Below are 27,461 nucleotides of genomic sequence, written 5' to 3'. Positions count from 1 at the left end.
ACTTTACGTTTGTGGAACAAAAAATCACCACATTTTGCAAGATTTTTTGCGGAACGCGCTAAACACAAGCTAAACGCGAATTGACAGGGAATCTGACAGGTGGGGGTCATTGTCAGCGCTGACGTGGACAGAGGGCCCATTTGTCAGTCCAGTTTAAGAAATAAAAAAACAATAAAATAATAAAATGGGGAATCTCTCCCGTGACCACAGCCGCACCGCAGCGCAGCGCGCAGGCTCCGGCGCCGGCCACCCCGCCCCAGCCTCCGGCGCCGGTTACCAGCCACGCCGTCGTCCCATGCCACGCCGCCGTCCCGTGCTCCCTCGGTGGGGCGTGCAGGCCGCGCAAGCTCCGCCGCCTACAGCAGCTCGCCGCCGTGACCACAGCCGCACCACAGCGCGCAGGCTATGGCGCCGCCGCCCCCAGCCTCCGGCGCCGGCCACCAGCCACGCCGCCGTCCCGTGCTCCCTCGGTGGGTCGAGCAGGCCACGCAAGCTCCGCCGCCTACAGCAGCTCGCCGGCGCGCCTCCGTCCCGTGCTCCCTCGGTGGGTCGAAGACCAGCAGCGTGGGGACCCCTCCGGCATTGCAGCCGCCGAGCCCGCCCGCAGCCGCCGTGCCTGGCTGAGCCTTCTCGCCGCGGCACTCCGCTGCGATGGCGCCGTGCCCGCCCGCAGCCGCTGTGCCTGGCCGAACCTGCCTGCTGCGGCCTCGCTGCGCCCGCCCTCCATCCCGCCAGGCCGAGCCTGCCCGCCGCCTCCGCCTCCGTCCCGCGAGTCTAGGGGAGGTCGTCGGACTACCGCGCCTTGGCAGCCGGCGGCGCTGTCCTGCGCTCCTCGCGGTCTTCGCCGGAGTGCTTGCGTTGCCGGAGTGCGGCGGCCATGTGGCTGGGCAGTTGAGGAGCGGGGCGAGCAGCTCTGCGGCGGCGGCTCTCTGCGGCGCCGCTCGCGCGCGAGTGGAGCTGGGGACGCGGGGAGGTAGGGTGCGTGCGCAGCGGCGGCGGCGCTCGACGGCGGCCGCGCACAAGTCGAGCAGGGGGCGGTACTCGTAGTAGTGGTCAACGCGGAGAGATTGGGGATAAAGGTTATTTTTATTTTCTTTTAATTCGGCTGACAAGTGGGGCATAGTCCACATCAGCAAGTTAGCCCCTGTAAGATGGCCCCCACCTGTCAGATTTCCTGTCAATTCGCGTTTAGCTTGTGTTTAGCGCGTTCCGCAAAAAACCTCGCAAAATGTGGTGGTTTTTTGTTCCCCAAACGTAAAGTGGTGGTGTTTGGTAAATTTCACCATCAAAGTGGTGGTTTTATGCTATTGACTCCATGCAGTGCCACCATTAATTGATTCCACACCCACAGGAAGTAGAGTTATAGGTTCCATGCAATGCTGCTTAAAAAAGAGACCTACACGATAACAGTAGTGGCAAATGGCAGTGCTAGCATTGGTTTCAACCATGCCCTCCCATTTGCCTATGCAATTTTGATGAAGTGTACATCACTGTCAAACATAGTACGTAACACAATCCGGTCTGAAAAGGGTTCATTACATGTGTGACAAGACGTTCAGTAATCAGCAAACTAAACCAGCAGTTCAGAACATAAATTCACCAGTACGAAGTTTTGTTGAATAGCAGAGTGAACAACTAGAATGACATGATTATGTTTTTTTTAATAGGGTACACGATTCAACGCTCAAGTTCAGCAACCTAAATTTTTCCAGGATCAACTATCAAGCACCCGTCCTTGGATTGGATCAGGAGACGATCAGGCCATGAGGATGAGGTACTCAAGGTTCTCCTCAGGGGGAGCAGGTCAGCCTTGGGGATGAGCAGCAGGCTCTCAAGGTCGTTGACATCAGCGAGCTAGCATCTCACGGTGGCCTCCACGAACCAGATGCCCTCGCTGGTATAGGTCCACCACGATGTCGCCCGCGGCCGGCTCCGCAACGCGGACAGCAACCGGGTAGTATATGGTACCAGCTCTCTCGCGTATCGCGGCTGCAGAGTACAAGAGAGGAAGAGATTATGGAAGGACGCGCATCGGAGCCTTCAGATGCTGGTTTGTCCGTCGCCAACAAGGCCTAGAAAAGGTAAGCCAACAAGGCCCGTCTGAAAAAATCAGTTTTCCCCATGATACGCGTGGGAATCATGCCCCCACTTCCCTCTCCCAGCAACTACCACCATCTCCATCTCTTCCCCTTTTCCATCTATCTTGTTCTGCAACACCAACAACAAGTCTAGTTTCTTCCTTCCTTCGCCAGATCTCCATGGATCCAAGCTCATGACTGAAGCCTCCAACTTTCTCAGATCAGCAAGAGCCTCCAACTTCTCAGATCAGCAAGAACACACAAGGAAACTCTCATCTCCTCCACTCATGTTCTCCGACACCCTTCTGTTCCAAAAAAAAAAAATCCCCAATCTATTGCCAGGAAAAGGTAGCTTCCATGAATTGCTATTGACCTATTGGGTTGAGAAAATAACAGTCAGACCATGGTAGAAGAACCTATGGAAAACATCCCAGAAACAAATTTGGATGTTTTGCTGCAAGAAACAACCTTGGAACTTGGACCAACTTAGGTATTCAATATAAGAACCAGTGGAACCAGTTGTAAAGACCATAAGAACAACACTAGTAAGACAAGTAAGATACAAAGACCATGGATATAACCTCCTGTAATAACCTAGGACAGCTTAGCTCTGACAAATCTGAGACAACAAAAAGGACTGAAACTTGCAGACAATTGGGATACTAACCTGTACATGTATACACACATCCTGTAAGTCAGAAAAGGCAGCTAATCTTATTGTAGATTCTAGTCATCCAAAGTAACACAGCAACTAAGAAAAAGAAGTCGTAGCTTACATATATAATGCACAACATCCATGTTGATACACAGCAACTTAGTACCGAGCAAGCTAAAGTGGGTACAACCCAGATTTGTGAATACAAACTTGAGGCTCCCAATTTCCAGCATGTTGAAATTGAAATTCAGCGACATGGTTTGCATAAACGGACCAATAGGAATGGTTCTAGAACCCAGACATTGTTTCGCTTAACCCTAAGTGGTACCCCTTTTTGTGGTGTGCAACACCTAATAGTTCTGGAACAGAAACACAGCTAATAGCCGGAGACATGGTGTCACATTGCTTCTGCTGATCATGCCCCCGCACTTGTGCTCGCAGTGACCTGCAAATATCCAACCATATAAATAAGAAAACAAGAAACTGTTTGGCACGTGCATTAAAAAATGCATACAATTTATCTTGTGTGTATTGGGTTATGCGAAAACTTATTAAAAAAAATCCCCTAATGTAGTTTTCCCATTATGCAGATGTCGGGGTTGGATCTAAATGCCCACATACTGAAGATGATGATATCAACATGGACGGAGACGCAGTTTTGCACTCAAGATGCACCAGCGGAGATGGTGGAAGAATCTCCGGGCCCAATGGTTCAGTACCAAGAAGAAACTGGTGCTCGTTCTAATGAACACAGTGGCAGGGGCCTACAGCAGCATGGGCCACAACACACTGCAGGCAACAACAACAGCATTCCCATGACTACTGTACCTACAGGAACCACCACTTATACTGATTTGGAAGAAGGTGCTGCTGATGGATCTGGCATGCATGATGAAGTTGCTTCCAGTCCAACAAAACCATTTCTTGGGATGCGATTCGACACTATTGAGGCTGCAAGAGCACATTACAATGCTTACGTCGTGTTGACTATCCAATTTAGCTAGAGTAAATAAGCAAACTTATCCGTGTTCAGGAGCCAAATTGATTAAATTTTAAAAACAACCATCCTATAAGATAAGGTACAAAAAAGAATAACCTAAAAAGTTAAATAATGTTGACTATCCATCTTAGTGTACTAGCCAACTCAGTTTAACTAGTAAACAAACTTGGGCATGATCAGAATCCAATTTTATTTCAAATTTAAAAAAGCCTAGAAAAGATGAGACACAAAAGAATAACCTCGGAATTTTAAAAAATGTTGACTAGCCAACTTAGTTGTATTAGGCAACCAAACTTAGGCGTATTCAGAAGCCAACTTGATTCAATCTAAAACCCAACAATCCCACACAAAAAAAAAAAGAGATACACAAATAATAACCTCAAAAACTTAAATTGCTGACATTAAAACCCAACCATCCTATAAAATGAGAGACAAATAGAATAATCTTGAAAACTTACAAAAGGAAGTGTTGACTATCCACCTTAGCTATAGTAGTAAGCAAACTTAGCCATGTTCAGCAACCAACTTGATTAATTAAAACCCAAATCATCCTATAATGATGACGTATAGAATATTTACATCAAAAAGTTACAAAGTGTTGAGTATCCAGTAAGTAAGCAAACTTAGCCATGTTTAGCAGTCAACATGATTAAATTTTCAAACCCAACCATCCTATAAGATGAGGTACAGAAAAGGTTGACCTACAAAAAGTTTTAAAATGTTGACTATCTACCTTAGTGTACTAGCCAACTTAGTTTGACTAAGTAAACAAACTTAGCCGTGATCAGAAGCCAACTTTATTTCAAATTAAAAACAATTATCCCTAGAAAGATGAAACGCAAAAGAATAACCTCAAACTTAAAAAATATATTCTGATGTCAGAAACAACTTACGCACATGTCTAAAACAATTGAGTGATGTTTCAAGATACAAGTTAGAAAGGTATATAAAACAACTAACCTTATGAAATGAAAACACAAAATAAAAATGGTCCCCGAAGCCAACTTAGTTACATTCGAAGAACCAACTAACTAGGAAATGAAAACACAAATAATGGACAAAATAATAAACCTAAAAAAATATTAGTTGATAAACCAACTTTGTTAGCTTCAGCAAACAACTTAACTGTGTTCATAAAACCAACTTAGTTTGATTCGGTAACCAACTAAACTAGACGATGAAACACACATTGAATCCTAACGAGGTAAATGTGTATGCCCCTCTCGTTAGCTTCAGTAAACAACTTAACTATTTTTCATAAAAACCAACTTAGTTTTGATTCGGTAACCAACTAAACTAGACGATGAAACACAAATGAAATCCTAAGAGGGTAATGTGCTTGCCCCCTCTAGTTAGCTTCAGTAAACAACTTAAACGTGTTTTCATAAAGCCAACTAAACTAGGTGATGAAACACATATTAAATCCTAGAGGGGTAATGTGCATGTTCCCTCTTGTTAGCTTCAGCAAACAACTTAAATGTGTTCCATAAAACCAACTTAGTTTGATTCGGTAACCAACTACACTAGAAGATGAAAACATGAATCAAACTAAGTCATCCAGGCCAATATTGGTACCCGGATTCCATGAATCAAACCTAACATGAATCGAACCTAACTCAGACTTAGTGATCCTCTATGTTGTATGAAACATTCCAAAGAAAACAACTTGGGGTGATTGAACATCAAATTAGCAACAAAAAAAAATCTTTACTTGGTTTATGGATTATGCAGAGATCACCAGATTACATGATGAAACAAAGACGAAAAATGGCTGACTATATAAGAACATGGCTATCTACATGTCTCTGATGTGTCCATGATCTACCTCCATCTGGAATTGAATTTATTCCTACTGCTAAAAGCAACCCGTACACACAACAATTTCATCCCGCGGGAAACACAAGCAGGTGAAATAACTCGCAAAAAAATGTATGGGATTCGCGTGTACATATGGAAATCAACACTGATGGATACCAATTCTGAAGCTACTAACGCCTAGCCTTACACCCAGAACTGCAAGCTTTTGTCACCCACTAGGAATACAAGGTCCCAACCACAAGACAGGAGTCCCTAATCGCTGTGAACTGCATTAGCAGCGGGATAAACTTGGAGAGGATTAACAGATTTTCAAGCCTCCTATCCTTGTGCCCACCATTCATCATTACGTTTTCCTTACCTCTATGGCACGCCTCTCTGCAGCAATGCTTATATTGTTTCTGTGCCATGTTGCAGTCTCTGGGTCAAAGCTGAGCTCCCAGGTTGGCCAGTAGTGAAGGTCTTGTTTCAGAGCAAGGAAGCGGGGTTTTCCATCCAGCTGGATGGTTCTCACCCTAACAAATTGGCCATCTTCCAATCCCTGATAAAGGAAAGGTCAACAAATGTCAAGTGAACTCCACTATACAGTTAGAAACCGAAGATACTGGAATATGCGAAGAAGAATATTGTCCTCAGTACTGACAATACATACCTTCACCACCTCTATAAAAGATCCCAGATCTGGAGTTCGTTGGTCGTTGACCTCAATTATCCACTGGAGAGCACTGAGACCATATCTATGCGAGGGACTTCCACGAGACCATCTGCATAAAAGACCTGGTTGCTCATTCCCTGTTACGGCTGTAAACCTAACATCTACATGTAAATGTTGATGTGTGCCCTTTTTACTGAATTGTTTAAGCATCAAAAAGTAGGAAATGGTGTTGACTGTCCACGATTCCAGCTCTTATTTTCCAGAATATCTATTGCTTTGTTTACATATTTTCCTACTAACAAAATTATAGGTCTGTACATGGTGCTCCTGTATTCATTACTGCTTCAGGGCAGCCAGTGCACACAACATCAAAACAGAATGAGGACATCAGAACAATTAAAGGATTATCTCTAGAAAATTCTCACTGGTCATTCAAATCAAATTGAATAAAATTTAAACATCAGTCCCTCCGTTCCTAAACAGAAAGCGTATAATTCAAAGTAAAAAAAATGTAAAGTTTGACCAAGTTTGTAGAAAAAACTATCAAAATGTATCTATCTAATGATAATGATTTCGCATTGTTGATAGTGTTTTCTATAAACTTGTTAAACTTAACATTATTTGACGTATAATTTATATGCTTTTTTTCAGGAACAGAGGAAGCATTAGCCTGAGTTCAGTGTTCCAATTAAAAGATTAACTGGTGGTTTCTAATATTTGAAGGAACATGACACTGACCTAACAACATAAACACCATGACCTTCCGCAGGCAAAAAACCAAGACCACGCAGTGCCGGATACGAACTCTGAACTGTGCATCCACACCAGTTCACCATACGTGTTGAACCATTACCGTCCCTTACATCTGTTCCAACAATGAGGTCTATTTCCTTTCCCTGCTCGAATGTTGAAACAGTTATACTACTAATAAATACCTGATTCAATCGTACTTTGTTAAATAAAAAGTGTTTTGTTTTCAATTATAGACCATCCTCACCTGCCGAAATATTGTCATGTCAAGCATTCCATCTGAATCGATTGACTGATCCAACTTTTGGCAAGCATTCTCAATATCAAGGAAGCATGTAATAGGCTCCTTATTGATAGCAAGAATCAAATCTCCATCTTCGAGAAGATTTTCCGCTTTTGATCCAGCAAAACAACATTTCACTTGCAGTACTTGTCTTCGCACAGGGTCCTTCTTAGTGAGAGCCTGCATATGTAACATTAAATGTTTCATGTATTCATTTTCAGAAGTCATTAAGCAACAATATTATGTATCGTGTTTGTCAGATTACATATCAATTTCAGATAATATTAAAAGATGAGAGATCTAATTACCTGCACCCAGCTACCGTTCAATCCAGAATGTCTTGCCTTCGATAGCAAAGTTGGATAAAGTTCCACCTCCAGAAGTCTGACATATGGCATTGGTCTCCTAATTCCGTTGATAAGACGAAATTGTCCAGGAGCTCCTGAGATGAATTTCTGAAGGATTTCAATTATCGGATATATTGGTATACCTATAACAAACTGATCGTCCTCCGAAATGCTAGAACCAAATATCTGTAGAAGACAAATGACAAAGTTATACCTCAATTAGTATGTGGGAATCAACAACTAGGGATGGTACCATTAAACATAGATAGCACTATTTACAAACATCAGATGTAGAGGTTATGAATCATTACGAAAGGTAATGGACAAAACGATTCATCTGCCTTGAGTAACATATTTCAGCAATTTAAGGTCTTCACATATGGTGAATATGTTTTTTATTCAGTTGCCCGTTTTCTTAATGCTGTTGATATCAAGAGGCTAACTTTCTGAAAGTGAAAAACTCCAACACACACTGACCTGGCTGGAGACACTTGCCCATAGTGCTTGAACTCTCCCTTGGTCATCCGTCAATACACCCGAAAATTGGCTACCAAAATCTGGAATAAATATTTTCCGATATTGTTAATATGAACATTGAGTGACAATAGGTGTGTTGCGATGTTGTAGAAAGTACCATTATCAAGCTCAAGGACCTCCATATTTATTGCACGATATCGTGGGCGGTCACCCGAGCGAATGTCAACAGCTTTACAACTTGTTATGGTTGATTTCCTTGATGTAACCTGTAAGCTTCCATCCAGCCCAAGCCCAACTAGGTAGACGGAATCTCCTCGGCGCAAGGCAGGTTCTACAATTATCAGAAATGAAGGAACTTTATAAAAATTGTGAACAGATTGCTTGCTAAAAAATAGTTTCTGCAAGAGGGAAACATAAATTTCATTACCTGGTAGTTCATTTTAGTGAGAGCACAATTGAGATTATTAATAGAGAAAAAATGAATATAAGAAAAAAAGTATATCCAATAACATTTATCTAATTAATCTCAGGATTTCAATACACATGAAGCGCTCGTGCATACAAAAACAATGTTTTGTCTGGCAGTGCAAAAAAGCAAAAAAAGATAGCGCCTAACGATCACAAGTGACAAATAAAAAATGGATAAGAACCATAAGAGAACAAGTGCTTGGGCAGCATAATGTTAAAGGAGAACGGCTAACCCATTTAAAATTCATCACTGGCCATGTTACTTGGACAGTTCAACTTCTTATTTTAGTTACGGGAAATATATGAAGGAAATCTTAAAAATCATAAACCAGAAACTAGACACATATTACTCGACCGTTCTACAATTTATTATTTATTTGACTAATCAATTATATTTTGGGAAATGCAAGAAAGTGTTCTACATAAAACAAACCAGCAAAAAGTTCTGAAGCCCGGACAGCAGATGCTCCAGCTCCTAGTGCAGAAGGATCATACGCAACAAATGCAAAGTTGTGAACAGGATGCAGAAAAACAACCTGAAAACCGAAAAGTGGAAACTATTATTTAATGGATATTATGTATACCTTAGAATTATAATCAACAAAGGGGGGAATAAGCTCATATACCTCTCCAGGTATTTCAATGGGATATGCAGCAAAAGATATCATTATATCACAAGCAGGTATAATGACTGTATTCTTGTCAACAGCAATGAGACCTAAGGTGTCAGAATGGTATATTATCACACCAGCTCCAGCGAAAAATTTAGCATGAAGTCCATCAAGCATGCACATTGGTGGCACGTCCACCTATAGAAAAGTAGAAAATTAGATATGACAGTTGAGGTGGGTTTCAGCAAGAAACACGAAAGATACCAGCTCAAAACCAAAAAGTGCATGGTACATTGTAGAATAATACACATGAGCATGTATAAACAAAATACACATAGCAAGAGCTCATTCACAATCCTTAGAATTGAACAGTAAGAAAAGCTAAAAATATTCATGTGAAATGCCCTACTCCATCTACCACAAGACCCTCAAGTCCCCCAAGTGGACCCATGAGAGCCAAAGCTTTCCACGATTCGTCAGATGGTATGCTGCTTCATTTCGATATTCTGTATACAGTAGGTTGCAGAATAATGCTAAAACAGGATCTGAAAATACTGATGCGATGCAAACCACGACTATGAGAAAGTTCTTTCTAAAGTCAAACTGTGGATGTTGCTCACCTCCAACATTACAAGGGATGGTTCAATTGCTTGTTCTGCCAATGAAGAATTACTAGATATTGTTCCAGCAAGATCAGAACCTTCCAGGCTAGTAGATTGCCTCAGATCAGCTTTTATGTCATCTAAATCTCCAGAGGATGATAAAGTTCCTATAACAGATTCAAGTGCTATAGCTAATTTTGCAGTCCACAGTCCATTTGCATCACTTCGAGTATATAACTGAGGAGACGCATACCACCCGTGCTGATCAATTGTTACTACTGCGGTCTGGATGCACCATAAAACGAAATTTTAGTTGTATTATAACAAACACATAAGATGTTTCATAATAAACCTGCTAGAGTGCTAGGTAAGATTTCACTACCTTGTTCCGGTGTCGGTCCTTGTATATTACATATTCAAGAGGCACTTTCGCTCCCCTAGACAGCTTTGAAATAGCTGAAATAAGGTCACCTAAATGTGCAATATCCTTTCCTGCAAACCTCCTTATAATTGAATGTTGTGGAACCGATGCTCGGGAGAGCATGTACCTGTGTAGCACCATGTTGAATGAGTCATAGAAAAAGGAGGTTTGCTTTGATATCTATGATCTATCACTCATATTTTAGACAATAAACATCTAATAAAAAGATGGTGAAAGGAAATCACTAAGTGCAAGGCTCCAATTGTTTTTCGAAAAGGAAACAAATGCAAAGCATATACTGTTATGCCTGAATGTAATCATGTCATGGTGTGATCAGCACACATAGGTTGCGTGTAGGCTGTGTAGGGTGAGGACTGAAGAGCACACATAGGTTGTGTGCTTGTTGTGCGTGAAGAGGACACATGGGTTGTGTCAGTTGTGAGTGAACAGTGCACATAGGTTGTGTACTAAATAGATAGGCATGTCTGCAGTTCTAGAAGTATCCAGGGTATATAGAGAGAATTCAAGAATTAAGAATGTTCTAGAGTACGATATTTAGTAGTATATCTCAAGTTTGTAGAGTACTCTAGAATTAGGGTGTAGGGTTTGGATTGTGCCACATGGCAACAATCTAAAGGGTCATGTACAAGTATAAATAGGGGCACCACCCCTCCCATGTAACTAAGCATGGGTTGCTATCCTAGCGGAGGTTGCTAGGGTAAGTATGGGTTGTTATCCTAGCATAGGTTGCTAGGGTAAGAGCATCTCTAGTAGTGCCCGTAAAAGTGCGAACCGAAAACGTGGAGTTCAGTCTCCCGAATTTTACAGTTTCGTCAATTTTAGTCGAGGCGCAGAATAGAAATCGAAAAGACGAACTGAAAAAGAAAATCAAACGTCGGGAAATTTTTGACGACGAACATGCGAAATGGAACGAATATGGTGCTCGGATCGAGCTACATTCATACATAATTTACATATTATAGCCAAAAAACAACTAATCCTACGTCGCGCGACTAATCTTACCAAAAATTGGCCCCGGGATAGTCCCCGAGGCCTCTACGCGCGGCGGAGGAAGGAGAGGATGCGGCGGAGGAGCCTAGGCGACGACGAGAGCGGCGAGCTCGAACACCGTTGCCTCCACGGAGTTCCCGGTGGTGAGGGGAAGCACCAGCGCGTCGTCGTCGCTGTCGGGTCGGCAGCGGTGGGCTGCACGAGCCGCCGGACGCACCTCACCGTCCCCATCGCGCGCAGCAATGCGCGTCAACCTGCGCGCCACCCGCTTGCGCGCTCCCTCGGAGCGCGTCCACTTCGCGCGGTCCGCCTCCGAACGCAAAACTAGCAGACGAGGCAACGAGCCTCCACCGCCGATTTGGCCGCCTCCCCTACCGCATCTTCGTGCGCGCGCCATTGTTAACGGAGGGGAGGTCACGGCGGAGCGGATAGCGCGACAGAGCGGCCAGAATTACTCGCCGGAGGGCGAGGGTTTTTCGCGGCGAAGGAGCGGGTGCGGCGGCGGGTATAAATAGGGGCTACGCGCTCACTTTCTCGGGCCCGAGAAAGTTTTACGGGCCAGGCCACCGATTCAGGCGTTGTTCTACAATGATTTCGGCCCAAACCCGTAAATCCACCGGAAAAATTCAGTTCCGATGGCATTTACGGGTTCTGTTAGAGTTGCTCTAAGCATGGGTTGCTACAGAAGCTAATAAAAGAAAAAGGCATTTGTTGCCTAAAACTATCGTGTGTTCTCCTGTAGTTCTAGTCCTTCACTCTTTGATTCTACTCAAGAGAGAGAACAGAGAGCAGAGAGGGAACACTAACAATTTGGTATCATAGCGCCAGGTTAGGAGATCCAGGAGATGGCAAAGAAGGCGGCGGAGGAGCTGCATAAGGTCATGGAGGAGGTTGTGGCAGAGGCGAAGGCAGCACGGGCGAAGCTAGAGGCACTAAAGGGGAAGAAGGTTGAATGCTTCATGTGGCGGCAAAATCCCAGGAGCTGGTTCCGATGGCGGTGGTGCAACCGATGATGCTCCGGGGACCTATCAAGTACCCCCAGCTGACCCGCACCAACTACACATTGTGGGCGATACAGATGTGGGTGGCTCTGATATCAGCTGGTGTGTGGGCAGCGATGAGCTCTGAAACTGTAAGCTTTGAGGAAGACCACGACACACCGCTTGCCATCTAACAGGGCGTGCCGGAGGACGTGCTGGCGTCGCTCGCCAACAAGGACACGGCAAAGATGGCATGGGTAGCCATCAAGGCTTTGAACTTCGGCCATGATCGCATCCGTGAAACAAAACAAAAAACACTGTGCAAGGCCTTTGAGGCACTGGAGATGGAGGACACCGAGTCCGTGGAAACCTTCCCAACGCGTGTGAACAAGATGGTCACGTCCATCCACACATTGGGGTATGAGCTGAAAGAGCTCACGGTTGTGCACAAAATTCTCCAGGCTGCACCGGCGAGGTTCATGCATCTTGTGACCTCACTGGAGCAGTTCATCGACCTCAAGGCATTGACAGTCGAGGATCTGTTTGGACGTTTTCAGGCGCATGAGGAGCGAGTGCGAATGCGCTTTGGTGATCCTACTGGTGGACATCATTTGTTGCTGTCCAAGAAACAATGGAGGTAAAGAAAAATCTGGCTTGCTTGGACAGGTTGGATGGGATCCAGGTCGGGGTGCCTTCCTTTGCCGAATCTATGTCAGTGTCAGCATGGCAGTCGGCGGAGGTGCCTCACACACGAGTTGGAGAGGGTCTGGCTGCACATTGAGGGGGTTCCTCATTGTCTTCGTCACTTTCTTGGTCTGTGGGTTGTAGGTTCTCTACTAGGCAGGACAGTTGATGTTGATCACACTAGTCTGAGGCGCCGGGCTCTTGTTCGTATCCAGGTGGCAATGGTCAATCTGAAGGTGTTGGGAAAACCTACAGATGATGCTTTGCCGAGTGTTGTTGCTGATGCGGTTGTAAAGTTCAAGTCGTATGCGTTTCGTTTCCGCAGGGAGCCCGCTGACTTTGTGCCAGAGCCAGATTTTGTTCCGGAGATTTGGGTCAAGAAGAATGATTTAGATGATGCGGGTGATGGATCTGGAGATGGAGGGGGTGATACTATGGATACTTCTGAGCACACCGCTGCTGCTCCTCCTCCTGCCCCTCCTGGTGATGATGCTCCTGCTGCTCAGTCTGGCGGGAATGGGTCAGCCGCTGTTGGGTCGATGAATAAGGGGATTTCTCACTTCGCGGTGACCCCTTTTAATCTGAACCCACAGACGCCTCGTGCCATTGAGATTGTGGCAAAGCTTCGAGTTACCAGTCCGTCCTTAGAGGCGACAATTCAGCCGGGTGTTAGTCCGAGAGTCTCTGCGGAGGAGTTGCGCTTGGCTTTGGAGAGAGCGAGTTCTACTACGCCGCCGTCGGACCGTCCTCGCTCGGACAGACCGGCGAGGGGCAGAGTGTTCACCCTCGGTCGTGTTACTCCGGCGGATGCTAGGCGGGCGTCTGCGGCGTCGTCTCCAGCTCTTTCACCTTTACCGGCACCTCGCCGTGGGGACTCTACACCACCATGTCCTCGCGAGGGTTAACGCGTGGTGGAGGTCAGGAGAGTTCTTCTTCGACTCCTCCAGTTGTGCAGTCGGGTCCTTGGGGATGGTCTTCTCCTACACCGTCCTCCCCTGGAGCCGTCGGTTCGTCTTCTCGGGATGGAAGGTGCACCTAAACGCCGGTGCACCACCCGTCCGATGCCGCTGGCAGGGCCGGCATGGTGGAGGCGGTGGGAGTGCAGCCGTCCAGCGCATCCCCTCGCTGGCGTCGGGTAGCATCCCCTCGCCGGGTGCTTTGGTGCCGACACCTGCGGCTCTGGGGGCACTGTGGCAGGGCAGGCCTTGGGCGGCAGCGGGGGTGAGTCTACGTCGACCTTGCTCACCCCTGCATGTGACCCTACGGATGCGACGCCGTCACCTGCTGCCGGGGGTGGCACCCTGGCGGGGCAGGCTTTGGGCGGCACCCGAGGTGGATCGACGTCAACCTTGCCCAACCCTTCACATGGCCCTGCGGGCCAAGAGGCGCCAGGGCTGGCCTCCGGCTTGGGTCGGGCGGGCTGTAGGGACGGGTCCTGCGCCAACGCCCACGCCATCTCGACGGAGCACCCGTCATGGTGTCGGCCATGATGGGGTGTCAATCACGGACGAAGACACTTTGGCGAAGGCGATGAGGCGCAAGGCGGAGGCGAACCTCGACTATGTCGGTACGTCCAAAAGTTCTAAGTCTTTTTTAGCATTACCAACACCACTTATTGCCGCCAATTTAAATAATGTAGGTCTTTCGTTGGGGAATTCTGCTAGTACTATTTCTGTTTCGGCTTCCGCTTTGAGACGGATGGATTTCAACAAATTTAAAGTCGCTCATGTGTCTCCAAGCAAGCAAGATTTTTCTAAATGAATGGCATGTTTAAGAATAGCAGAGGTCTTAAAGACTTGGCTAAACATCTATACATTGTTGAAAGCATTAAGGAACATGTCTTAGATTTTGTCGCTATTTCTGAGACGAGTAAGAGGAACTACTCAACAAGTTTTCTAAATCGCCTTTCAGGCGGGGAAGACTTTGTTTGGGTATCCCGCCCGCCTCGTGGTCGTTCTGGTGGCCTTCTAATTGGAGTCTGAGCGTCTACTATGGAGATATTAGATAAGTCTGGAGGTGATTTTCACATAAAACTTCACATCCGGAATAAATTTGATAACTTCATTTGGACCTTGGTATCCGTCTATAGAGCTGCTCAAGATGCGGCCAAGCCTGCTTTTCTGCGCGAGTTGGTCAATCTAGCAAAAGATAACCCATATCCTATTATTATAGGAGGGGATTTCAATCTGCTTAGATACCCAGAAAAGTAAGGGCAGATTTGACAACCATTGGCCTTTTTTATTCAATGTTGTCATTGACAGTTTGAACTTGAGTGAGATTTCTATGGTTGGGAGACAATTTACCTGGGCTAATAGTCTCCCAGAGCCTACATATGAGAAGTTGGACCGTGTACTTATGGACTCATATTGGGAATCGAAATTTCCCCTAGTTTCGGTACGGGCCCTTCCTCGAATAGAAGCTTTGTCAGATCATGCTCCTATTTTATTGTCCACTGGGAATCCAACTCCACCGCGTAAACACCCATTCAAATTTGAGTTGGGTTGGTTAGGCAGAGAAGGGTTCTCAGATATGATTAAATTTATATGGAACACGCCTATCGCTGGGAACACCCCCATCCTAAGGTGGAATAACAAACTACGCTCTATGCGTAGATACCTTGGGAGATGGTCTAAGCATATGACAGGGCAGCTAAAAAAAAGAGTAGCTCAGCCTGTCATCTAATATTGATGATTTAGAGGCTATTGCGGAGGTAAGGCCTTTAACAACACATGAGATTGAACTCAAAAGTCAATATAATGCGAAGTTAGCCGGCTTACTTCGCGAGGAGGAACTCAAATGGTACCAGAGATCTAAGGCCCAATTCCCGTTGGAAGGAGATTCGAATACGAGATACTTTCATAGTGTCACTAATGGTAGACATAGAAAGAAACTCATTCATTCTCTAGTACAGGAGGAGGGCGTGATCGAAGGTCATGAGCAGCTGAAGTCTTATATTACATCGTATTATAAAGGATTGTTTAGCGCACCCGAGAAGTCTGATATGTCCATGGATGAATCCAGGATTGCGGATATTCCCCAAGTGTCTCCAGAGGAAAATGTCGTCCTTGTGGCTCCTTATGCCGAGGAGGAGATAAGAAAGGCGGTTTTTCAAATGGAGCACAATAAGGCTCTAGGTCCTGATGGGATATTATAAAGCATGACTTATTGGAGCTCTTTGTAGAGCTCCATGCAGGTCAACTGGATTTGTTCAGTATAAATTTTGGTGAGATTATTCTTTTACCAAAAATAACGGATGCGGAACGTATTCAGCAGTTCAGACCTATATGCCTACTTAATGTATGTTTTAAAATCTTTACCTAAGTCGCTAAGATGGTGTTATCACTTTGCATGAAACAGTACATGAGATGCATCGGAAAAAACTGAATGGTGTTATTCTTAAGATTGACTTTGAGAAAGCTTATCATAAAAGTTAAATGGTCTTTTTCTTCAACAAACACTGAGGATAAAAGGTTTTTCAGAAGAGTGGCATGCTATCATAAATAACTTTGTTTTCGGTGGAAGTATGGTCATTAAGGTCAATGACGACATTGATCGATACTTCCACACGAAAAAAGGTTTGAGGCAAGGGGATCCCCTTTCTCCAATGTTATTTAACATTGTGGCGGATATGCTTGCTATTATAATTGAGCGTGCGAAGGTTGATGGTCAGATTGAAGGGGTAGTACCTCATCTTGTGGATGGTGGATTGTCTATCCTTCAGTATGCCGATGACACAATTCTTTTTATGGAACACGACTTGGAAAAAGCTCGAAATCTGAAGTTAATTCTAACGACATTCGAGCAATTGTCTAGTCTCAAAATTAATTTCCATAAAAGTGAACTGTTCATTTTCGGTGAGGCCAATGACGATGCCAACCTTTACGCTGACTTGTTCGGATGTGATCTTGGCTCCTTTCCAATCAACTATCTTGGTATTCCGATTCATTATCGGAGACTGACGTTGGCGGAGTGGAAACTCATCGAGGAAAGACTTCAGAAGCGGTTAAGTAGTTGGAAAGGAAAACTGTTGTCCCTTGGGGCGAGATTAGTTCTCATAAATATAGTACTTACGAATATGTTACTCTATATGATATCTTTCTTCCATCTACCCAAAGGAATCTTGAATAGATTAGATTATCTACGTTCAAGATTCTTTTGGCAAGGGGACAGCGAGAAGTAGAAACATCGGTGAACTAAATGGAGTGTTGTATGCCGTTCAAAAGATCAAGGTGGACTTGGTGTTCATGATCTTCAAGTTAAGAACAGGGCATTGCTAGGAAAATGGCTGGCCAGGTTATTAACTGAGGATGGTATATGGCAACAACTTTTAAGGAAAAGGTATGTGGGCTCAAAAGCGTTATTTCAGGAATTTTGGAAACCTGGACTCTCACTTTTGGGCTGGCATTATGGCAACTAAGAAGCACTTTTTCCCTTTTGGTTCGTTCTCGATAAGGAATGGGGCGGAGATTAGGTTCTGGGAAGATAGATGGTTAGGAACAACCACTCTTCGGGAACAATATCCAGCTTTGTACAATATTGTTCGCTATAAGGGAGACACCTTGTAGAAGGTTATGGAAACTTCTCCTCCCTCCATGTCGTTCAGGCGTGATCTAATTGGCCCCCGATTGACTAGTTGGAATGAATTGCTACAGAGGTTAGCTTCAATACAATTATCTGAGGGGACTGATGAATTCCGATGGAACCTCACCAAGAACGGTGTTTTCTCGGTCAATTCATTGGATAGAGCGCTTACCATTCCTAATCAATCGGTTATCAATAATAGGTACATTTGGAAGATGAAGATACCACTGAAAACGCAACTGGCACGGTTGTAAGAAATGTGTTTTCTATCATCAAGATGAGACAATAAAATATCTTTTTTTCAACTGTAGGTTTGCTAGATCTATGTGGTCAATCATTCAGATGGGTTCTACCTTATACCCACCTCGTAGCGTTGCAAATATATTTGGCAATTGGCTAAATAGGGTAGATACTAGGTATAAAACGCTTATCAGAGTGGGCGCAATTGAAGTCGTATGGACGCTATGGCTATGTAGAAATGACAAGGTTTTCAATGACAAAAATTCTTCTCTCATGCAGGTCATTTACCGATGTACGGCTTTGCTCCGTTCATGGTCACCACTTCAGCGCTTGGAGGACCGAGACCTCTTTATGGAGGTGTCTACACGGTTGAAGAACACGGCCAAGGAGTTTATTTCCCGACATGGGTGGCTGCATATTAGGCGGATTGAAGCCAACGTAGCATAGTCTAGTTTGGCTCTTTCGATCGATCTTTTATATGTTTGTTCAGACTTGATACTTGAACGGCTATGTGCATCTTAGTTATGCAGAGGCTGGGTGTAATGCTTGAATATTTTGAGTAATGAAGCGTCCTTTATCCGAAAAAAAAGAAACAATGGAGGTCATACCAGTCGAGGAAGGGTGATTGTCGTGTTGTCCACGGTCATGGCAGTAGGCATAATGACGAGGACAATAGCAGTGACTCAGACGCCAATGTGCGTAGTAGTGGGAGCAAGGCTGGGAAGACAGGGAAGTGCTACAACTATGGCGTCCATGGCCACTACTCGTCCGCGTGCCTAGGGTTACCACAACCCGAAGAAAGATAGGCATGTCGGCAGTTCTAGAAGTATAGGGTATGTAGAGAGAACTCCGGAATTAGCAATGTTCTAGAGTAAGATAATTAGGAGTAGTATATCTAGAGTTTGTAGAGTACTCTAGAACTATGGTGTAGGGTTTGGATTGTGCCACATGGCAACAATCTAAAGGGTCATGTATAAGTATAAATAGGGGTACCACCCATCCATGTAACTAAGCATGGGTTGCTATCCTAGCATAGGCTGTTGGGGTAAGCATGGGTTGCTGAGTATTGTAGCATCCGTTGCTACAAAAGCTAATAAAAGAATGGGTTGCTGAGAATTGTAGCATCCGTTGCTACAAAAGCTAATAAAAGAAGAAGGCATATGTTGTCTGAAACTATCGTGTGTTCTCCTCTGTATCTAGTCCTTCACTCTGCTTCTACTCAAGAGAGAGAACATGCAGAAGAGAGAGCAGAGATTCTGCCCCTCTCCTCTACCTCTCAATCTCTCTTGTCTCTCACAAGCACAAGGTAGACAATGGAGTTTGGTGCTGACTGCCTCACTCTGAACGTTTTCTTCTCTCTATTCTCTTTCTCTCAAATAAATAAGTGATTACATGGCCTTATATAGACACAACGTGAGTGTCACACTTACCACTAACTCCACACACGCATGCACTTACACCACTACACCGGCCACTAACACTTACCAGTTCATGCACAGCTAACCAACTAACTAGAGACCTCTTCTTTCTCCTAGAAAGTAGAAACACTCTTGGAACACACGGACGAGGCCAACCATGCACTTGCAGCACCGTTTCACATGGTCCTTGGCATCTCACTAATGAGTCGCATGGCACGTCTATCTCTGGCATCTCACCGTCCCTAACTATATGCAAAGCGGAAACAAACATGAAGATACAAATCAAGATAAAAACGTAACAATCTCCCCCTAATTTTGATTCTCCATTCTTTACTCGGCTGATCACCCGCAACAACCTCCCCCTAATCTTGATTCTCCATTCTTTACTCAGCTGATCACCCGCAACAACATGCCGCATGCAGCAACTTTTCACCTTGTGACTTCGTACTCCACCTCGCATGGAGTCCACCGCCACCACCGTTGTCGGCTTCAGCAGCGCCGTGTCGCCCCTCTCTTCTACCTCTCAATCTCTCTTGTCTCTCACAAGCAGAAGGTAGACAATGGAGTTTGGTGCAGACTGCCTCACGCTGCGAATGTTTTCTTCTCTCTATTCTCTTTCTCTCAAATAAACAAGTGATTACATGGCCTTATATAGACCCAACGTGAGTGTCACACACCAGTAACTCCACACACGCATGCACTTACACCACTACACCGGCCACTAAGACTTGACCAGGTCATGCACTAGCTAACCAACTAACTAGACGACCTCTTCTTTCTCCTAGAAACGCTCCTGGAACAGCATCGTTTCACATGATCCTTGGCATCTCACCAGTGAGTCGCATCATAGGACTATCTCTGGCATCTCACCGTACGTCCCCTGCTGAAACCATACCAGTACGCATCTCACGTAGGGCTGCTCGGCAAGCTACACAAATACCCGATCACCTAACTACATGCAAAGCGAAAACAAAGATGAAGACACAAATCAAGATTAAGACCTAACAAACACTAACATATACAAGACCACATTTGAGCCGGAAGTTTCTAGCCTAAAACATCATACAGAGTAGATAAGTAAATTCTTTGAACTGTCAGATGTCTTACCCTGCCTCAGCAACATATACAAGACCACATTTGAACCCGAAGTTTCTAGCCTAAAACATCATACACAATAGATTAGTATTTTTTTTTCGAAACTTCAACAAACTTTGTAATTCTATACATTTATGTTATAATTTGAATAGGGGATAAACGTGATGTAACAATTATCGCACTGGTCAAAGCAGGGGAGCTTTACCTGCTGGTATGAAAGTGGATGGATGACAGCACCACCAACTTCCAAAAAATGATTTGGAGTTATGGAGTGCAAATCTTCTACCTGCAGAGCAAAATTAGTATGATGTGACAGACTGCTGTTATAATAGAATACAGGAGCAAATGCATCATATATACGATGTGTCAAGTTTGTAAACTACCTTCAGCTTTATTGTTAAAGTAATTCCAGATCTTTCGATCTGCAAACCTATTTCCGAGCCAATGCTACCGTCAAGGAAGGTCTCCAGGGTGAGAAATTGTGTTACTAACTGTAAATAGTTAAGCAAGAGTATCCTTGAGTAAGAAATTTATGTGGTCTGACAAACTAAAATAACATACTGTCACTCTCACTAATCCGACAATCATACCTCCCCATTCATGCGAACCAGCACGTCACCAGGTTGCAAAAGTTTGTGTGCAGGCCCATCTGGCACCTGCAAGGACAGAATAATTTAGTTTCAGCACAAGCGGTAAAAAGATACAATGAAACAAGCAGCAATCTGAGTGAAAAATAAAATAAATGTTCACAAACATACCACAGAATGAACAACCAGCATTCCAGTCACACCTGCTGGAGAATCAAGTCTTACCATCTGTACAACAGAAATTTGAAGATGCAATTAATCAAATAGCATGGAGCGTGGAAAGACAAATATAGACCTTTTTTCAAAACTAGAAAAAGGAAGACAGGAAGAACATACCTTCTCGGTATCATTCCTGAGTCCAATTCGTCGAGTTTCTTCAAAACCTTTGTGTTCAAAAGTTACCTTTCGAAGGCATAGAAAAATATTTTATGAGTGATCTGAGTTCCATGATCCAGGGGAAAGTAAAAGAAATCAAAGGGATCACCAGACTGCACACCTGCAAAGTACCACGGGGAATATAAACAGATTCTGGCTTGCTGCCAAATGCAACCCAATGATGACGTATCAAATTGAGTGCTCTAACAACCTTTACAATTAGGCAGATAAAGCAATTCAGATAGAGCAAAATAGAAACAGGGAAATGAGGAGGAAACTGGTAGGATGGAACAAAAAAAATTGAAAGCAAAATTAAGAAACAAAAAAAAAGAGCTTGCTTTGGAATTTGACAGAGATAAGTTGAGTGAATTAGGAAAAACTACCACTTCGTAAAAAGGAAAACAGTCCGTTTACCAAAAGACCAAGGGGGTTTGGGGGTAATTATTTGGAAATCATGAACATTGCCTTGCTATCAAAATGGGTGTGGAAGCTTTTCAATGAAAAGGGACTCTGGCAAACTATGTTGTAAAACAAATATCTAAGGAATACTACCTTGGGACAATGTGTTCAGAAAAGTGGAGATTCACACTTCTGGCCTCATGAAAGTAAAGCCTTTGTTAAGTAAAGCCTTTGTTCCTACCTTGTCGTAGTTTCAAAGTAGGAGATTTGGGGCAAACAAGATTCTGGGAAGATAGATGGGTCACGGATGTTTCCTTGCTGTTCCTCAGAATATACTCCATCTCGAATAACCATAACATAACAGTGAAGGAAGCTTTCACCCGTGGGTTGAGATCTCTAACTTTTAGGAGAACACTAGTTGGGGAAAGAGTGAGTGGAATAAAATACTAGAGCAATGTGGCGGGGTTTCACTGAATTATGAGGAAGATAAACTGATTTGGTTATTATCATCCTCCAAACTTTTTCCTGTGAAACCTTTTAACATTGCGATGCAGAATTATGGAATTTTGGTTTTCAACTTACACACTCTAATGGAAGGAAGAATGCAATAGCGCTGGAAGCTCTGCCTCCTGTATTCAGTGCAACAGCTCTTCCTTGGCAATCAATAACAGGGGAACCGCTAGAGCCACCTTTAGTACCAGATGCAGCCTAAAAAAATGTTAATGTTAAATTATCAGCACATATGGCTTTCTGCCTAAAAGGCTTAGAAACTGGAAGGTACTACTAGAACCTACTAGCTAAACTCCTAAGCAAGGATTACTCTGACAGAAGAGAAGTACCTGCATATAGAATGTGTTGAAATCATTGTACCCATCCTTTGCGTAAACAGGAGCTTCTCTATCAAGTCGAGCCAGTGTTCCCGCCAAAATTGAAACCTGCATCAGTCAACATGAATCAGAAAACATATTGCAATAATATGCAACCCAGTGTACATGACAACACTCAAGAATTGTAATTCGCATTTTGTAACCTTGTATCTTGTATGAGTAATAGTAGTAGTATGAATGGTTGTGCGGAAAAGGATGCTATCTTACCCAGGAAAAAATCTGGCTAAAATCAGTAATACAAGCCAAACCGACATACGGTATGAGTGTTTTCCTGCTATCCAAAGGCACGTGTAAGAAATTCTAACTAATGGTGGCCAAGTTTTGGTGGAGCAGGAACCTGGAAAAGAGGTCGATGCATTGGCTCTCTTGGGAAAATGTCTAACCCGAAGGGCGAAGGAGGAATGGGTTTCCAAAATTTCCGGTTGTTTAATCTTGCCCTTTTAGGGAAACAAGGTTGGAGACTAATGGCATTTACCTTTTCGCCGCTGTCATTGCCGACCACCCGAATATCTAGCCCAACGGATGCCGCTTCGGGTGCTAGAGGGATCTCGTCATACTCAAGGAACTGTATGGCATTTGGATTGTACCTAAAGAACCCAAAATCGTGCACCTGTTCAGAGAGGGGTTGGGAGGGATTTCGATTAGAACGAATACAACAAAAACGAATTATGGAATCAAGGAAGAGAAACACTCACAGGATCTCTGTAGAGGGGGTACACAGGGATCTCCTCTCTGTTGGAGAACATGGCCTCTGCAACGACGGGTCCTAGGAACAAGAGCAGACGAGTCATTCACACACAAATGACATGATTACACGGCGGGTCAATGGTTTAGTGCTACCTGGACTGACGACGTGGCGGTTGGTGAGGATGATCCCCCGGGCCTTGTCTACGACGAAGCCGGTGGCAGCGCCGGCGCCGGCGATCTCGGTGTCAAAGGCGCGTGGCATGGTTACATGGATTACGGTGATAGCAGGCACCACGCGGGCGAGCGCGTGCCGCCAGTCATCCGCCGTGGCGGGTGCGGGTGGCTCGATCTCCATCGCTAGTGCCAAGATATGCAGAAACAGTTGCGCTTGTCAGCATACATACAAGTCTGCTGCTACAGTACTTGAGTATTACTCCTACTGAAGTAGTGAAATGGAGTGAGGAACAAGCAGCCATTTAGTATGTTACCCATGGAAACAAGGGTTGGTTAGATCTATGCCACTCCGATCTTCTTCCTGCTGCAGCGCCTTCTACAGCAGCAGCGGCAGCACCCAGCTCTAGACACGGATGTGGCTCGCCTCCAGGCTCCAGCAGCCGCCGTCGCTCGCCTCCTCCAGGCTCCAGCAGCCGCCGCCGCCGCTAGTTAGGGTTCGTGGCAGGAAATTGTGAGCCGAGTGAGTGAGTGAGTGAGGAACCCTAGTGAGTGCGGGGTTTGACCGGAAGAGTAAAAAAAGACCGTATACACATGCTGCTACTGTAGTACTGGAGCAAGTGGCACACTTGGTTTTTCACCGAGCCCAGAACCCGGGTTTTTTCACAGAGCCCAGAAAGTTACGGACCAAGCCCAGTTTTGCCACTTGGTTGGCCGTTTTTATTTCCCCCTCTCCCACTCGATTTCGGCCCCTTTTCACCTGTATCCTGCTTCATAGTCTTGACTTTTCCAGTGTTGTGCACATAGCCGTTCCTTGGGTAATACTGTAGTAGCTAGTAGTACTTGCTTGAGTAATTTGGATGCATTAATACTAGTTTTCATTTTCATTTATACAATTTTTGATTTCTTTCTTAGGATTAGATGAGTAATTTGGAAATGGAGATTACTGATTCCGGGGAGGAAGAGGATGAGGAAATGACTTTTATTGTTTTTCCTACATTATACCAACTGTCGAAGAAAAATAGTACTCCAATGAATACTTCGGTCCAAACGGGTCCCATGTATATCCGAGAATTGCTTGATAGCCATCCTACTAGATGTTATGATGTTTTAAGAATGGAGTCCCAAAACATGAACAAATTGCTTGTGATATTTAACTACTTAATAGTTACAAGTATATGCTCATTCTTGAATTCTCTTGACCACAGAAAATTGGAGTTGAGTTCGCAGCTGGGTACCTAAAGAATCGACTTGTTGGTGGCCGGCATGTTCATGTCCATGTTTCGTGCATGCCCAACATGTATCCAATGGTAGTTACGATGAAGATGGGACATGGGTCAAACAATACAAACTTAATTGGATGGAACTGAGGATGTTCAACTTACATAAGAGGGTGACAATGTACTTTTCTCTTTCCATGAAAGAAATGATGGAGAGCTACATCTTCTGGTTGAGGCCCTTCCAGACCAATGCTAATGCAATGCTAAATGTTAGAGTACCAAGTATATATGCTAGACTGCTAGTAAAGCAAATATCTGTATGCCAAGAGTTCTTCTCGTGTTGCATCTTCATCCAAAAAAAACTTCCCCATGCGATAGCAGCTTTTGCCTTTTCCCATGCTTCTCGTGAGAGCTCTACTAAAGGTCTCCCACGCCTGCCTGCCGCATTAGTGTCTAGAATCTCGGTTGCACCTCTTTTGACTCCGTTGCCGACGTTAGCTCCGCCATTAGTGTTGGTGCCGTTAGCATGTTCGAGTGGTGGTCGATGCTCGCCTGGCACGCGACGCTGCCTCTCCTAGTTTAGACAAGTAGGGTGAAACTTTGGGTTTCTGTGTTCATCTCGTTCTTCTTCTTCTTCATCGGGTACGTCCTCCAGTTCTCCGTTGATTCGAGCTAGGTGCACCATGCACACCTGATAATGTGCTAGGTAGGCTTTATTAGCGCAAAATTTTGGGTATGAAAGAACTTTCCTGGTTCCGGAGTCGGCGCGGTCCCTGGTGTCGTCGCTCGTGTTGTTGATGCTCTTGGTCTTTGGGTGCGGAGACACCCGATCCGACGTGTTGCTGCTGGTCGTCGATGTCGATATGAAGGATACCCCGTCGAGTAACTCGATGAGATCTACCAGGCTTGCCACAAATCCGATGTTTCTCATTGCATCTCGTCCGAGCGTTTGCCGCCCGTGGATCTGATGGATCATGCTGATGAAGATCTTGATGATGTCGATGCTTGCACCATCAGCTCCGAACGGATCGGTTCCGACCGGCGAGAACTTCCTTCTGCTTCGATGTTGCCTCCGATCATCGGATCCCTCCCTCGGCTAAAGTCGCCAGAAGCCGGAAAAGGGGTGGGTGGGTGCGGACGAAAAATTGTTGATTCGAAGCACACCTGATCCCCTGATCTAGTTGAGTTTTGCTTGAAGAGGAGGTCGTCGAGTTCGTGTTTCCAGCGTCCAAGCTCCCCACGTACGGCGCCAATGACGAAGTGTTAACCTCGTCAATGCACATGATGATGGGGTTGGGTTTCTGGAAGGAGGACACTGGCGAAACAACAAACCAGTCAGCCAAACTAGGCAGCCGACGAGTACTATTATCAATGGCGAATCGCCGAGATTACAATATGTGGAAATAGGGTTACGAGGTGTTTTCTCTGGTCCAATCTCCCCCTCTCGGTGGATCCTCCCAGCCCTTATATAGTGGGCTGGGTATCAGAGTCCACCTCGAGGTCGAGTTACAGTATAAGTCGGTTCACCCGATGTGAGCTTTACTTTCCTAATGTGATACCTTCACATCCTTCTGGATTTCTTCGTGGGCTTTCCTCTACTCTCTCCTGGGCTTTGATACGTCTCCAACGTATCTATAATTTCTGATGTTACATGCTTGTTTTATGACAATACCTCCATGTTTTGCTCACACTTTATAATGTTTTTATGCGTTTTCCGGAACTAACCTATTAACAAGATGTCAAAGTGCCAGTTCTTGTTTTCTGCTATTTTTGGTTCCAGAAAGGCTGTTCGGGCAATATTCTCGGAATTCGACGAAACGAAGACCAAACATCATAATTCACCGAGACGGACCAGGACACCGAAGGGGAGACGGAGAGGAGGCCCAGGGCCCCCACACCATAGGGCCGCGCGGGCAGGCCCCTGGCCGCGCCGGCCTATGGGGAGGGTGCCCTGGTCCCCTCCTGCGCCGCCTCTTCGCCTATAAGACTCCTTTCGACCTAAAAACGCGATACGGATTGACGAAACTCCAGAAAGACTCCAGGGGCGCCGCCGCCATCGCGAAACTCCAATTCGGGGGAATGAAGTCTCTGTTCCGGCACCCTGCCGGGACGGGGAAGTGCCCCCGGAAGCCATCTCCATCGACGCCACCGCCTCCATCATGCTCCGTGAGTAGTTCCCTCATGGACTACGGGTTCTAGCAGTAGCTAGTTGGTACTCTCTATCCTATGTACTTCAATACAATTATCTCATGAGCTGCCTTACATGATTGAGATCCATCTGATGTAATCGGTGTTGTGTTTGTTGGGATCCGATGGATGATACATTATGATTAGTCTATCTATAAAGTTTGTGAAGTTATTGTTGCTGCAATCTTGTTATGCTTAATGCTTATCACTAGGGCCCGAGTGGCATGATCTTAGATTTAAGCTCCATAATTATAGCTTAGATTGTATCTACAAGTTGTTTGCACGTATTGCTCTCCGGAACCCGAGGCCCCAAAGTGACAGAAATTGGGACAACCGGAGGGGAAGGCTGTGATATGAGGATCACATGTTTTCACCAAGTGTTAATGTTTTGCTCCGGTGCTCTATTAAAAGGAGTACCTTAATAGCCAGTAGATTCCCTTGAGGCCCGGCTGCCACCGGCTGGTAGGACAAAAGATGTTGTACAAGTTTCTCATTGCGAGCACGTATGACTATATATGGAAAACATGCCTACATGATTAATAATCTTGATGTTCTGTCTTAATGCTTTCAATCCTATCAATTGCCCAACTGTAATTTGTTCACCCAACACTTGTCACTTGTTATTGGAGAGTTACCACTAGTGTAGATCGCTGGGAACCCCGGTCCATCTTTCATCATCATATACTCGTTCTATATGTCATTGGAAGTAGTATCAACTATTTTATGGTGCCATCGCCTCTGTGTTATTGATAATGCTGCTGTGTTATTGTTACTATT

At 44.9% G+C, this 27,461-nt stretch overlaps 1 protein-coding gene across 2 annotated transcripts; it reads right to left on the bottom strand.

The window, feature by feature from the left end:
- Positions 1-2,597: 2,597 nt before the first annotated feature.
- LOC127302845 (protease Do-like 7) lies at positions 2,598-23,855 on the bottom strand. 2 transcript variants are annotated; one of them, XR_007853127.2, is made up of 26 exons: positions 23,595-23,855; positions 23,260-23,463; positions 23,115-23,185; positions 22,895-23,029; positions 22,372-22,467; positions 22,115-22,240; positions 21,255-21,344; positions 21,095-21,160; positions 20,930-20,986; positions 20,762-20,827; positions 20,555-20,662; positions 20,377-20,457; positions 20,184-20,233; positions 10,124-10,289; positions 9,760-10,026; positions 9,155-9,337; positions 8,962-9,064; positions 8,218-8,391; positions 8,061-8,140; positions 7,545-7,769; positions 7,201-7,416; positions 6,942-7,099; positions 6,201-6,312; positions 5,910-6,089; positions 2,855-3,178; positions 2,598-2,766 (listed from the first exon to the last, which is right to left on the bottom strand). XR_007853127.2 is itself a non-coding variant. In XM_051333488.2 (25 exons), the coding sequence occupies exons 1-25, from the start codon at positions 23,596-23,598 to the stop codon at positions 3,149-3,151; spliced, it is 3,048 nt and encodes a 1,015-aa protein (XP_051189448.1). In that variant the 5' UTR covers positions 23,599-23,855; the 3' UTR covers positions 2,831-3,148. The 2 variants fall into 2 exon arrangements, 1 of the variants encoding a protein (XP_051189448.1); XM_051333488.2 differs by lacking the exon at positions 2,598-2,766 and having other exon boundaries at positions 2,831-3,178.
- Between the last annotated feature and the right edge of the window lie 3,606 nt (positions 23,856-27,461).

The sequence above is a fragment of the Lolium perenne genome, chromosome 5 (genome assembly GCF_019359855.2).
Source record: "Lolium perenne isolate Kyuss_39 chromosome 5, Kyuss_2.0, whole genome shotgun sequence".
In the NCBI taxonomy this organism is placed as follows: domain Eukaryota; kingdom Viridiplantae; phylum Streptophyta; class Magnoliopsida; order Poales; family Poaceae; genus Lolium; species Lolium perenne.
Note: the sequence above shows the minus strand (reverse complement) of the source record. Positions and strands in the feature narration are given on the sequence as shown.